General features: G+C 31.1%; 1 protein-coding gene across 1 annotated transcript; it reads right to left on the reverse strand.

Annotated features, from left to right (window-relative positions):
* Nucleotides 1-6192: 6192 nt before the first annotated feature.
* Nucleotides 6193-13015, reverse strand: LOC143051219 (perlucin-like). The gene is made up of 5 exons (XM_076224194.1): nucleotides 12915-13015; nucleotides 9594-9697; nucleotides 9007-9106; nucleotides 6867-7071; nucleotides 6193-6329 (listed from the first exon to the last, which is right to left on the reverse strand). Exons 1-5 carry the CDS (start codon nucleotides 12979-12981, stop codon nucleotides 6305-6307), a joined length of 501 nt encoding a protein of 166 aa, XP_076080309.1. The 5' UTR covers nucleotides 12982-13015; the 3' UTR covers nucleotides 6193-6304.
* Between the last annotated feature and the right edge of the window lie 2182 nt (nucleotides 13016-15197).

Below are 15197 nucleotides of genomic sequence, written 5' to 3' on the forward strand. Positions count from 1 at the left end.
ATATCTTTATTGTACTTTTCTTTGCTGTAATGAACACATTATTCAATCTACTTCAGTAAAGAAAGATGTATACACATGTTTGTTTACGTAAGAAAAAACAGTTAAAGCTTCTTAGAATAATGCCTTATTTTTTATTCATCTTTTTTTTTTTATTTGAGATATTTCAATCTTGCTGGATATATTTTCTATAAGCATAGAAAAGAAAAAATAAGATGATTGCCAATGAAACATCTCCTTACAGGAGACCAATTGACAAAGACCTCAACATCTATATCATCAACAGCTTTTAACACTGAGCAAAGTCAGCTATTAAAGTCCCCGAAATGACAAATGTAAAACAATTCAAACTATAAAACATAATGAACGAAAAACAAATATGTATAACAATTTTAAACGACAACCACTGAATTGGGACAAGCACATACAATATGTAGAAAAGGGGGGGGGGGTGGTAAACATGTTAGCGGGTACTCAACCCTCCCCTAACCTAGGACAGTAGTGTAACAGTACAACATAAGAACACTATTACTATCAGTTGGAAAAGGTTTAACTCGTCAGCTGGGTTCAAATAGAAATATATCTAACAAAAACACAGAGTGGACGTGGCTGTGTACTTAAACATCCCGACAATATACTGAGACCACGTACCGATCTGAGAGTTCTCGTAGTTACAGTCAGCTAGTTCAAAGCCAATAACATCAAATAAAGAAAAATCATGCATCTAAGACAAAACTAAAGCTTTCTCAATTGCATTCATTTTCATTATGTTTGTCGGTCTTGTGCACCCGAATGTTCGTTCGTCCGTTTGTTCGTCTGTTCTGCTTCAGGAAAAAAACTTTTGGAGGTTAAAATCCCGCGTTATGGGGTTTTATCAATTAAAAAAGAGAGATTGTTCGGTCATTAACCCCAAAACACTTTCACCAATTTCCTACATAAGTAGCAAGTCAGGAATATAACAGTAACTGTTGTTATCCATTCGTTTGATGTATTCGAGCTTTTGATATTGCCATTTGATTATGGACTATCATTTTTAATTTGTCTCGGAGTTATTTTATTTCTGCAAGAATCTTTTGTCAATTCTTAATACAAATTTTTAGACAACTCTCCACAACAGATCAAAATGACAGAGAAATTGATAATTATAGATCACCGTATGACCTTTAACAATAAGGCAAAGCCCGTACTGCATAGTCAGCTATAAAAGATCCCGAAATATCAATGTAAAATAATTCAAACGAGAAAAATTACGGCCAAGTTTAAGTACCAGTGATATGAGCTCCTTTTTGATTTTTGTAAATTGTATATTTTACGTTTTCGAGTTCCGAGTTTTTATCATTTAAAAATGGGTATAATCCAGTCTTCAGCAATTTTCATAATTTTTTTTGAAATATCTAAATGTATTGACGTTAGCTCTCTTCCGATTTCTATAAAATTAAAATTTTATTTTTGTGAGTTTATGGGATTTAATTCCGAAAAAGGGGCCCTTTTTCGGACAATTTGTTAAAAGTGCTTTAAGCAAAAAAAAAAAAACGACGGGTGTTAAATGCGCTAATGGCACAGCTGTTTATTGGTAGAGTTGAAGCCCAATCAACTTGAAACTTTGTACACATGTTCTCTATGCTATGATATGTCTAATTTTAATATAAACTTATTGTTTGTACCCTAATTCAACGGCCACTGAACATAGAAAAAGATAGTGCGATTGGGGCATTAGTGTACTACGGACACATATCAGTTTAATCGAAGTTCTTCCTGCATTTTCTATATCGATTGTACATGCACTGCATAATCTGTATACAAATTAACCTCAATTGCTAAAACTTTTTAATAATTCTTATACAGCAGAGACTGGTTCCTGTCCAGAATATTGGATATTTCACAACGAACATTGTTACTTCTTTTCATGGGAAGAGTTAACATGGAACCAAGCAAAGGTTAAGTTACTTTACCAAAATACAATACACATTCAAAATACACTACATATTCAAAATACACTACATATTCAAAATACACTACATATTCAAAATACACTACATATTCAAAATACACTACATATTCAAAAAGGCATCAGTTGAATAGTGATTTACATATGTATAAGCAATTGTAGGACTATATCTGTGTTATCGATTGTTTCGATTCCAATTTTTTTAGGTACTTAATCAATTTGTAATTGTTTTCATTGGTCAGAGTATCACAACAATTGACCAATAGTCTTTTAATTTGTTTCGCCTTGCGTGTTAAAAATGCCGCTTAACTAAAAATCATCAGTATTATGTTTTAAGTACCAACTGATTATCAAACATTTGCAATGAAGATCTGATTCGTATAACTTGATTCGATTTCGTGTCATTTTGTTAGACTCCAAAGAACATCTCTCGACTGTATGCGCACATTCTTTCAAATTTGATTTGCATTACTTTTCAGGATAATTGTAAAGAGAGAAATAGTGATTTAGTGAAAATTGAAGATGAAAATGAATTTATGAGTTTGACTGCCCCTCTGTTGTCTGTTGTCCCTCTTTTAAAACTGTTCTAGTCAACAATTAATACTTGCGATGTAATTTAACAGTGTACTGGTCAACACTATTTACTTGCGAAATGACTTAAAAACATATTTTAGTCAACAGTTAATACTTGCGATGTAATCTAACACCTTACATGTTAACAAAATACTTATAAGATTTAACTCTGTATTTCAACAGTAAATAATTGCAGCATAATTGTACACTATACAATATACACTGATATATTTGCAGGGTTATTTTACACTGTAACAGCTTTAGCCAACAGACAAACAACATAAACCTATTATAGTCTTTGATAAGAAATTCCATAAACTTATTTGACATGTTGTACAAACAAATGTTGTATAGGCACGGGTCTTTTCTTTGACTTTGTTTTGATCTCTCCTTGTTTATTGTGATGTGTATTTGTTTTGATCTCTCCTTGTTTATTGTGATGTGTATTTGATTTGATCTCTCCTTGTTTATTGTGATGTGTATTCGTTTTGACTCTCCTTGTTTATTGTGATGTGTATATGTTTTGATCTCTCCTTGTTTATTGTGATGTGTATTTGTTTTGATCTCTCTTTGTTTATTGTGATGTGTATTTGTTTTGATCTCTCCTTGTTTATTGTGATGTGTATTTGTTTTGATCTCTCCTTGTTTATTGTGATGTGTATTTGTTTTGATCTCTCCTTGTTTATTGTGATGTGTATTTGTTTTGATCTCTCCTTGTTTATTGTGATATGTATTTGTTTTGATCTCTCCTTGTTTATTATGATGTGTATTCGTTTTGACTCTTCTTGTTTATTGTGATGTGTATATGTTTTGATCTCTCCTTGTTTATTGTGATGTGTATTTGTTTTGATCTCTCCTTGTTTATTGTGATGTGTATTTGTTTTGATCTCTCCATGTTTATTGTGATGTGTATTTGTTTTGATCTCTCCTTGTTTATTGTGATGTGTATTTGTTTTGATCTCTCCTTGTTTATTGTGATGTGCATTTGTTTTTATCTCTCCTTGTTTATTGTGATGTTTATTTGTTTTTATCTCTTCTTGCTTATTAAGTTGAGTATTTGATTTGATCTCTCCTACATTGTAGTTGATTGTGTTGTGTGTTTGATTTGACTTCTCCTACATTGTAGTTGTTTGTTTTGGTATAAAACCACTATTTCTTTGCTTTCTATGTTTAATTCTTCAATTTCAATCATTTATGGGTACTTTGTCTTAAATTCAAATATGGTGGCAGTTGTTTCAAGTCTCAAAACTATACCTTATTCTGACTTGTGCTGAAAGAATCATCATACCTTTAATTGCACATTAGAGCGTATTGGTTCCCGGAAGTTTGATAGTACAAAAACAAGAAATTCTATTCTGAATATCAGGCCAAATGTGCACTCCTAATTAACTTTCATATACTTCTTTATTATTCAAGTAAAACTTTCCACAAGGGATCTACAGTGATTCCAAGTCCCCAAGCTTTCATTTGATACAAAAACCAAAATATTCCCACTGTTGACAAAGATACAGCTATGTGTAGGAACTATTTTGTTTAAAATATGAACTACTTTCTTGTATGTTCTTTCCGACCGGGCCTGACATTGTGGTTCTATACCTGTTGTGCATTTGTTTTGATCTCTCCTTGTTTATTGCGTTGTGTGTTTAATGTGATCTTTCCTACATTGCAGTTGATTGTGTTGTGTATAAGCAATCTTATTGACGTATATCCAGCATCTCATTCAATAAACTTATCAAAGATACCAAGATAAAATTTTTGTATTTATCTCAGACGCGCGTTTCGTCTACAAAAGACTCATCAGTGACGCACGAATCAAAACAGTTAAAAAGGTTAAATAAAGTACGAACTTGAAGAGCATTGAGGACAAACAAATCCGAAACGTTTTGCCAAATACAACTAAGCTAATGTAATCTATTCCTGAGGTAGAAAAGCCTTATTATTTCAAAAATTCTAAGTTTTGTAAACAGTTAATTTATGATAATGACCATGTCAATGATAATTCATGTCAACACGGAAGTGCTGACTATTGGGCTGGTGATACCCTCGGGGAAATAAAAACCCCTCGCATATGATTAGTCCTGATATGTTTGTGCACGATAATTGTTTACTGAATATCGCCATTTAGCACCTATTGTTTTACTCTTGTCAATTGAAACTATGCTCAAAAGTCGAAGATTGAAAAATATTTATTATCATCGAAATATAATATTATAGTTTATTTTCGTGAAGACATTCTGTTAGGGTTTTATTATCTCGCATTTACATATCAGTTTTAGTTGTCTTTCAGAGAACTTAACTCAACAGTGGATAATTTCTTATTTTGAATAGATGACCTTATAGTGTTAACTCTAATACGTTATTCCCAAATTATTTAGGCAAATTTTACACACAACATGCGTTTGAAATAAAGTGCTAATATTCAATATTTCTTATAACGGACAGTTTACATCAGTTAAGCACAGCTAAAGTTTGCTGACAGTACAGAGTTCTTTACCTCCAATGGAAATTTATTACATAATATTTCACACGCTTCATGAAAACAATGTATGACAGTTTTTCTAAAGTGAACTGAAACAGCAAACATAAAGTGTTCTGTTCCTTTATAATGTAGAGAATGTTATTATTGTATTAATATATTGTTGTGTTTAAAATAAATGTACCCTCTCTAACTGAAAGAGTTACATGTGCATCTGCCAAAATGCATTTGTACACATGTGTTTTGTATTAATGGCGGAGATGTTGCGCATGTTAAGGACGTTCGCTGATCCGTTTTAAATTGACAAGCTTATCATAAGACTGTTCTGGCTTGAGAGTATATGAGTAACTGAACTTAAAAGCAGAACAAAAATGAAAGGTTATTGTCCTTGTATTGAAGGTATAACCAATTGAAAATTTGGAGGGATTTGATTCACTCTAGATGTTTCATATATTTAACATTGGTTCATTTTTTCTATCAAAAACCTATAAAATAAAAAAGTAACTAAGATTTCATTAGATGTTAAGAAATGGCTTTTTAAACTATATGTTATAAAATTATGAAAAGAAAAGTAGAAGTTAGGAGAAAATTATTATTGCCACTACATGGATACAACTTCAAGATTTCGAGTATCTATCAAAAAAACATCCTTAATAGATTATATAGCTTGACGATACGATACTATATATACTTGTTGCCTGAATAGTCGTTCATAGATCTTTGGAGAAAAGGTATAATACAGCACCTACTTATTTATAGCTAAAAGATTTTGATGAATCTGTTTCTTTGTAATTTTATCATTTTTATGGTAGACTCAAAAATCTGGATTGGTGCAAATGACATTGAGAATGAAGGTCGGTGGATATGGTCATCCGATAACACAACCCTACAGTATTTTCCTTGGAGATCCGAACAGCCAGACAACTATTACAGTGAAGAACATTGTGCACACATTTTTTTCTGACAAAGAAGGTGGTTGGAATGACATGCACTGCTCTAATAAAATTTTCTTCACATGCGAAAAAAATGCATCTTATAGTTTATCCACGTAAAAGTATGAATAAAATATATAAATCGGGTAAAGTTTTATTATTTTTGTCAATCGTGTAGTTTACAGTATTTTTATCATATTTTATCATATTTTTCTTTTAATGTTACTAAAACATCTATAGTTGTAAATCTATTTACTTATTAATGACTAAAAATAAAGATAATACAAGTCTACTTCATACTTTTATCAAAATATTGCAGCTTAATCTTACATGTGTATCTATGATATTTATAAGTTATTATAAAATCAACTATCTGTTCTAACCAACAACAGTTTCTGGAATTCTGAAAATAGACAATCAAAACAATTTTGTGGGATCGTAGAATTATCGAAATAAATTGTATTATTACTAAAAAAACTTCAATAATTGCAGCATGTCTTAAACAAGATAGCAATACATTAAACAAGGACTCACCAATAATTGCAGCATGTCTTAACATAATGGTAATATACATTAAACAATAACTAACCAATAATTGCAGAATGTCTTAACATGATCATGGTAATACATTTAACAAGAACTAACCAATAATTTCCATCCGCAAACTGAAGTACAGCTATGTTGACAACTGATAAGAATTACATTTCTCTTAATATTGACTGTACTCTTACAAAAAGAAACACGTTTTCAATTAAATCAGATATCACAAAAAAAGAAGATTAAAACAAATAAGACGGATTAAAGAATAGACGGATTGTAAACCAATAGTCAACGTTAGTTTCATCAATCCTTGTATAACACATAGGCTTAACTGATTATTGAAGATAAAAATTATAAGAAGTGCTTCCAAAATCAACGATATCTAGTATGCAATACTTACTTAGATTCACATACATATCTCATTTCTGCTAAGCAATCGGTATCATCCCATTGCCAATTATGTGCACTCCACATCTGAAGGCAGTTTCCGAATAAACCGTTAGCTGGTTCAAGTGGCGCCCAATCGGTGTATACAAAAAAGGTTTTCGTGAATGACCACTGCCATTTTCCTTCTACTATATCATCTCTACCACCAAGCCAAAAACCTTATAAAATGTATTTCAATTTTAGTTGATTTTTATAGTACGTTTTATTACTCAAGACCTTAACAGTATACTTTCAAAACAAAAACGTGTGGTATGGATTTTGCATCATTTTCTTATCTTAGATATTAATATTTTTATCATTGGTTTCGGATTAATTTTATTTTCAATAGTAATATACATCTATACATATACTGATATACGTTTAAGTCTGGAATATGTTGTATGTTGTATTTAAAATAAGTCGTTGAGCACGCTTCCATTCACTATATGTTCCCTTATATCTACACTTTGCGTCTTTTATAATTTGAATATTTTTGATGTCACCTATAGAAAATTTGATGAGTAAGGCTTGTTCTTGTATTGTTTTCTCACTGTCTCATGTTAGAATTGAGCTCTCTCTAACATTTTACACTCGTAAAGCATGTAAAGTGTTATTTTCAATTCCTTAAGTTGATTTTTTTCAATTCATAATATTGGTTTTTTTTTCAATTCATAAAATGGTATTTTTAATTAATAAAGTGTTTATTTTATATAAATTTAACCGAGTCACTTAGTTTATTCTACTGTCATAAGTAATTGTTCGTGGTACAGTGATTATAGATACCAATACCTTGTTGATAACTATTCCGTATCAACTTCACAAATAAGACACGATGGTTTAACATATAGATTCAGGCTACTGACATTGTTCAATCTTAATAACGTTTTATAGTATCCCTTTATTTGTCTTTATGAATAGTCATTTTACTGTTTTGTCTGTTTTTGGAGGTATTCATTTGATTTTGATGTGTTTTTATGTGGATACTTAAACTTTCCAAAAATCTTTTAGAGGACATACAATCTAAGACTCTCATCTTGTATTGAATACCTAAACTGCATAAGTGTCCTTACAAACAACGGTTTATTGCAAGGTCTTCCAAGTGCTCCATAAAACCTCTTTCTAATAACATCGTTTTATCAGCAATTAAAGCCGGGCTTCATAGTTATTGTGAAACTGCCTATTCTAGAGGTGGAGTGAATCAGATGTGTATACTAAAAAAAAAACCACAAATCTTTTCGAGTACATACAATCTAACTCTCTGTCATCTTGTAATAATATTAAAACATTTGAATTTTCTACACTTTACACAAGTATTCCACATTCCAAACTAAAAGATAAATTGAAAGAGTTAATATTGCTTTGTTTCATAAAAAAAGAATGGCGAACGTAGATACATGTTAAAAGTATCTTGTCTTGGGGAGGGATACATCCTACTTTGTAAAGAATCACTCTGATGCAAACGAAAAATTCTCCATAACTGACATACCACATCTTTCTATATCTATTATCAAAATGCTTGATTTATTGATCTATTGATTTATTGGCAACATATTTGTTACGTTTGGAGGACGTGTTTTTTTCAACAGACTGTCGGCATTCCAATGGGAACCACTTCTTGTTGACTTGTTTCTTTTTTTGTTGTTGAAACAATTAAATCATCTTTTGACTTGTTTCTTTATTATAATGAGGCTGACCTCATACAGAAACTTCTTATGAAGAAAGACAAGAAGTTAGCAATATCTGTTTACTTTACTTTCTGATATATAGATGATGTTTTTCACCAAATAACTCAAATTTGGTGACTATGTGGAACGCATCTATTCCATTGACTAGAGATAGAGGATACGGCATATACAATTAAGTCTGCCTCATATCTTGACTTACATCTTGAAATTGACAATGAGGGTCGGTTAAAAAAACTAAACTTTACGACAAAGGAGATGATTTCAGCGTCCCAATTTTACAGTTCTATGTAGCAACATTTCAGCAGCGCCTGCATACAGAGTACATATCTCCCAATTGATACTATATTTCCGGGCTTGAATTTCCTATCATGATTTCCTCGATAGAGTGTTGCTGCTCACAAGGAAGCTATTGTACAAGTAATAACATACCCGAAGAATTTCCATATAAGCTTGCTGTGTAACGCAGAAATTCTTGTTGTTTTGATGACATCACCTCTGCAAGTCTAGCGTCATGTGCTCTACATGAACCCTTAATCCCAAACAATATCAATCATCAACAATAGCATCGTTTCTTATTTTAGTTTTGTATATTTCGTAAAATATTTTCATACATAATGGATTAGGGTTTTGTTTTCAAAACCTCAAAAACCAAACGTGTTACAGTTAATACTCACAGGTGTTGAATAAAAAGTCGAGACCAAAACTTGTTAGATTTGCAGGAGAAACTTTTATTGAGCATAGAACAATCTTTAGTCGGGACCTTTTATATTGGCCCGTCCGACAACCTATTATTGTTTACCCTCAAGTCATACTTCTGCGGATAGTCTTCGCTTTGACAATCATAACACATCTGATTTTAATATTAAAAATTATAATATATATTAATTAAGTTCATAAAGTAATGTCTCTGTGCGACTTGCTTCCTTTCAATTATTATATATTTGCTTATTTAAACACACCTTTGAACAAATCAACGAAAGCATGTAGATTCCGGTAGAAGGTAGGCTGATACATACCTGGGCATTAAACCAGTTGAGTTTCTCGTGACTAAAAAGATAACACGAATCTTCATAATGATGCCATGTCATAGGACACTCTGCTATCACGGTTGCTGTAAAGACTACAAACAGACAATTTATGTAAACAAAGCTAGCTTTGTTTAAAGAAAGTGCAGTAAAAAAAAATCCGTTAAAAAAGGAATTTTATTATTTAAAATAATTTGTACTTATAAAAGTTTTCTTTTTAACACATCTGAATGCCATTATGTTTAAGTTGCTTTTCTAATAGCCATGTTTTTTTTTAAATTTAAGTTATATTCGTATGCTTTTGTGTGTTGATATTTTATATACCGTAAACTAAAATTTATTAAGAACTGTTCAACACAAAACGTCTCTAATTAACAGTAATATGCCGGTTTTTTTTACAAGATTATGTGTTCATATTTAAGATTCAACAAAAGAAAGTGCACAGAACAAACAGAATAGCGACGATTGAGCCCAGGGGTTGAAGTCATAAAACTTTGCTCAGTGCTCGGAGCACAAAAATCATGCTCGAGTCCGAGTACAAAAATCGTGATCAACATGAAAGCAAGCATTTTGATTTGTTGATTCTCGAGTCTGAGTTCAAAAAACGTGCTAGAAAGTTTTATGACCACAAGGCCTGGTCCCAATCTTATTGAGTAAAAGTAAATAATAGAGAAACTGATGTGTATATAAAATATTGATCTTGAGATCGATATTATAAGTTTGATATGTTTGAAGAGTTATTTTGAGAAGTTTCTCAAAAAATTAAATACGATACTTGTGTAGCAAGCAAAGTGACTGAAACTTGTGTACCAACCAATTCATGACGTGAATTCCTTGCGTTAATGTAAAATGTAATTTTAGAATACTTTTAAAAAGTCAGGAATATGACAGTTGTTCATGTTGTTGTCCATTCGTTTTTTATGTGTTTTGAAAATTTGATTTTGCCATGTAATTAAGGACTTTACGTTTTGATTTTCCTCTGAGTTTGGTATCTTTGTTTATTTACATTTTTACTATCTTTTGCAAGTGACGATAAGTGATTTGCAAAATCGCAAAAACGAATATCATTAAGTAACGTTGTTTTTAATAGGTTCACAAAAAAAAATAAAAAAATCTGCTAAGGATAAATACAATAGTATTGACATGCCAAAAGACAAAGCAACAACAAGACATGTAAATTATTAGGTCTTTCCACCTTTCCGTGGAAAGACCTATTGAATTTGTTCTGATTATTATTATTATTAGGTCTTTCCACTTTTCCGTGGAAAGACCTATAGGTTTTGTTCTGATTATTATTATTATTATTATTATTATTATTATTATTTTTTTTTTTCTTCCGCCTAATTTTTTTCTTGCGTAGTATTGATGTTTCTAAAGATGTCGCTTAGATATTTTGAATATGATATTGTATAGTTGATACGCTTTAAAAATTTACAACCGCGTAACAAAATACTTTACGTTGTAAGAGTTATCTCCCCAAACACTGTTTTTCTTGTGGCCACTAATCCTTCGCAACCGTAAAAGATTACGACAAATTTATTTTGCCTAATTGCTCGTTACATCTTAAGGATAAGGATATTCATTTGGACTGAAGCTATATGGTGACCCCATATGATAGTTATTCCCCCTTTTTCATTTGATTCAAGTGATATGCATTTCTAACTAGTAAACCATAAGTGATAGAGACCTAGGGTCTTCAGATTTGAGGTCCTTGGTCCAAAAAAACGAAAATGAGGTCAAGGTCAAAGGTCAAGGTCATCTTCTAAATTTTGATTTTGGCTTATTTTCACTAATTTTCAAATACGGTATGACATATCGACAAATAATTTTTCATAAATTGTTAGTTGCGACATATCCTTACTTGTATATTTTGGTTGAAAGGGTGCGCAGACAATAAATAAGAGTTTTTGCCCATCTTACATTTAGAATTACGCATAAAGTGATATTACTCATTAACTAAACATATTAAAGACCTAGAGTCTTTTGATTTAAGGTCCTTGGTTTGTGACCTTGAAATTGAGGTCAAGGTCATAGGTAAATAGGACGTTCTAGATTTTGACCTTTGCTTTAAATTCATATTAATGTATCATAACGCCATATGAGCTTACATTTTAAACTGATTTTTTATATTTCAATATCAAAATAGATCTTTACTAGTGGAAAGACCTTCAATTGTTCTTTGAACAATTGGTTTTTAATTATTATTATTTTTTTTTTTTTTTTCTTCCGCCTAATTTTTTTTCTTGCGTATTATTGATGTTTCAAAAGATGTCGCTTAGATATTTGGAATATGGTATCGTATAGTTTATACGCTTTAAAACTTTACAACTGTGTAACAAAATACTTTACGTTGTAAGAGTTATCTCCCCAAACACTGTTTTTCTTGTGGCCACTACTCCTTCGCAACCGTTAAAGATTACGACAAATTTATTTTACCAAATTGCTCGTTACATCTTCAGGATTAGGATATTCATTTGGACCGAAGCTTTACGGAGACTCCATATGAGAGTTATTCCCCCTTTTCCATTTAATTAAGTGATATGCATTTCTAAATGGTAAACCATAAGGGATAAAGACATAGGGTCTTTAGATTTGGGGTCCTTGGTCGAAAATAATAAAAATGAGGTCAAGGTCAAAGGTCAAGGTCATATTCTAAATTTTGGTTTTGGCTTATTTTCATTTATTTTCAAATACCTTATGACATATCGACAAATAATTTTTCATAAATTGTTAGTTGCGACATGTCCTTACTTGTATATTTTGATTGAAAGGTTGCGCAGACAATAAATGGGAGTTTTTGCCCATCTTACATTTAGAATTACGCGTAAAGTGATATTACTAATAAACCAAACATATTAAAGACCTTGGGTCTTTTGATTTAAGGTCCTTGGTTTGTGAACTTGAAATTGAGGTCAAGGTCATAGGTTGATATGACGTTCTAGATTTTGACCTTTGCTTTAAATTCATATAAATACATCATAAAGCCATAGGAACTAACATTTTAAACTGATTTTTAATATTTCAATATCAAAATAGATCTTTACTAGTGGAAAGACCTACAATTGTTCTCTGAACAATTGGTTTTTAATTTTCATTTGTTTTCTCTCCAACATTACACCAACTAGGACGAGCTACTGCTTTAAACTACCACAACATGTACATGATGTTCCAATGGGGGTTGGAAATGATATACACAACCAGATATATATTCAGAACACATAAGCTATGAAAAGATCTGATACAACGCACAAATTATATGTTTGTATTATACAGTGTTAACATTTATTTTGTAAAGTTAATATAATGACCTACCTGAGAGCAGCAAAATCAGTATTAAAGGAATATAAAATGATACTTTTGAACGGAAAATCAACAGCATTATATTTCAAGTCTCTTATTTCAATGTCTTATCAAAACCTTTTGTAATAAGAATGACATATAAACAATTTACAACAACTTCGAATTTGTACACAGTTTCTTACATATATATCAAAACTACAATCTATGTAGTTTTATTTGGGTTTTTAGGGCAAATGAAATTGCCCTCTAGTGCTTATCTAAGTTGTTGAATTGAACTTTTGCATGTTCTGTAGAGCTATTTTCATTTTGTGTACCCACGTATTTATATTCAATTTAATGTGTGCTTTATCGGAAGAGTGTTTATGTGTTATTATGTGTTTACATAATATACTATTTTATATTTACTATCAGCTACATTTTGGTTGGCTGATTTATTTACATAGGTTGTATATTTACAGTGAAGTTGTACGCAATTTTTGCTGTTGGATACAAATTACAGTGAAGTTGACTAAATGTTTTTATTATTAGAATAATCACATCAATTACATATATCAATGCGGTCAATTTACCTGAGATATAACATTAATGGTTGAAAATACATATGTCACTGGTTTATCAAAATAAATATTCAGCTTTGATTAAGGTGGTACCCAACAATTTCACTGAAATTAATTTCGCTCGTTTAATTTTCATAATATAAATTTTTTTTTTAACCAACCGTTTTGTCAGAAAAGTTACACTGGTTATATAGCAATTTGACAACAACCAATTTTGATCATTGAGAAGCTTAATATTCCTTTTACAACTAAACGTAGTTAAAACGTTTAGCTGACTTTACAGAGTTATCTCCTTGTAGTGTTAGGTACCACCATAAGTTGTCTGTGACAACTATGTAATTATTCTATTTCAAAAGATATCAGTTGTTCAAAGCTCTTTACATTTATCTGCTCCTTAATTTTGCCTTTGACCTTGTCATTTTTGTTGTATTCAAACGTAGACAAAACGCACGTCTTGCGTACAAAAGTGTATTCGCGGAATATGATGAGTGTGTTGTATATCTGCATGACCTGAAAGCTAGGCAATATCTAAATGCTGGTCTTTTATTTTGCCTATAAAGTATATATATTGGTAGGGATTTGCAATTAGATTTATTAGCTTGCAAAGGGGTGGGTGTTAAAAACCAGGCGAACGCCTGTATGTATAAAATTATTTCGGCTTCAAAATTTCAACACCGAAACTAATGTGTTTGTGATTATGCAAAGCAATCTGACCCATTTAGAAATGTCATAAAACGTGTCCGTAATATTGAAAGCAAGGTTGGCAAAGTGTTTTGTAACAATGTCTTGACAGTAAACTTTGAGAGAAAGAGAAAACACTCCAACATGTAAAACGTTGTTTTATTTTCTGTTGGCTGTATACGTTACTCGATCAAGCTAATTTTAATCACATATCAACAGCTTGACAATAGATCTTAATGAGAAACATACCAATAAAATAAATCAATACAACCGTAATGTAATAACACAATATGTGTGAAACGAACTTGTTTTTCTTTCCGTCGTCTTATGCATATTTCCAATAGCGGTATTTGGACAAATGACCTAATGTTTTAAAATTTTATTTCAAAGATGCAGCAAAGATTAAGTTATTTGTTCAACATCAGCATAATATCAAAATTTCAATATAAATACCTCGATCAATAAGTACATGGTAATGGGCTTTTATATTTCAAATGATATAGTTTGCAGGAATTAATCCAAATGTACGATACTGTATATCAACATTTGTTTGTGATGTTCTTAACTTTAGAGAATAGTATAGTAACAAAAATATAAGCGGTTGCAAACATTTAAAAATTGGAACTCCCCTTATATAATTACACCAAGAAAATTAGAAAATCGATAAAATAAATAACCGTGAAATTGGCTGAAAAAATCGTAAAATAAAGGTATCCGCGAATAAACCTGGTTGACAATATTGCTTTCAAATCTATTCTTGTTGACGAAATAGGTCGGTTGTCAATATTAATCCCATATCATTTTGCCCCGGCGTATTCAGACGGGTTTTGAAGAATTTCCTGTTACACAGTCTTAGTTTCCTATATCGAGTTTTGTATACTGTTTCTGGTCTTTCCATCGATATTCGTTTTACATGTTATGGTATAGCCAGTTTGTTTCGTCTGATGAGTTTGAATATCCCCTTTGTTAGCTATCGTTTCTTTTTCGTAAACAAATAAGCAATCGAAAATAGTTTTGTGTATTAAATATTCATAAGCATGTTATCATCCATCTTATT

This window comes from Mytilus galloprovincialis, chromosome 11, assembly GCF_965363235.1.
Source record: "Mytilus galloprovincialis chromosome 11, xbMytGall1.hap1.1, whole genome shotgun sequence".
NCBI classification, from domain to species: Eukaryota; Metazoa; Mollusca; class Bivalvia; order Mytilida; family Mytilidae; genus Mytilus; species Mytilus galloprovincialis.

Excerpts from the sequence above, each read along its gene's own strand:
- LOC143051219 (XM_076224194.1), bottom strand. The coding sequence starts at position 12,981 with ATGCTGTTGATTTTCCGTTCAAAAGTATCATTTTATATTCCTTTAATA. Across the intron at positions 7,072-9,006 it reads CTTATATGGAAATTCTTCGG|GTTTTTGGCTTGGTGGTAGA; the intron begins GTATGTTATTAC and ends ACATTTTATAAG. Across the intron at positions 6,330-6,866 it reads AGATATGTATGTGAATCTAA|AATTCCAGAAACTGTTGTTG; the intron begins GTAAGTATTGCA and ends GTCTATTTTCAG.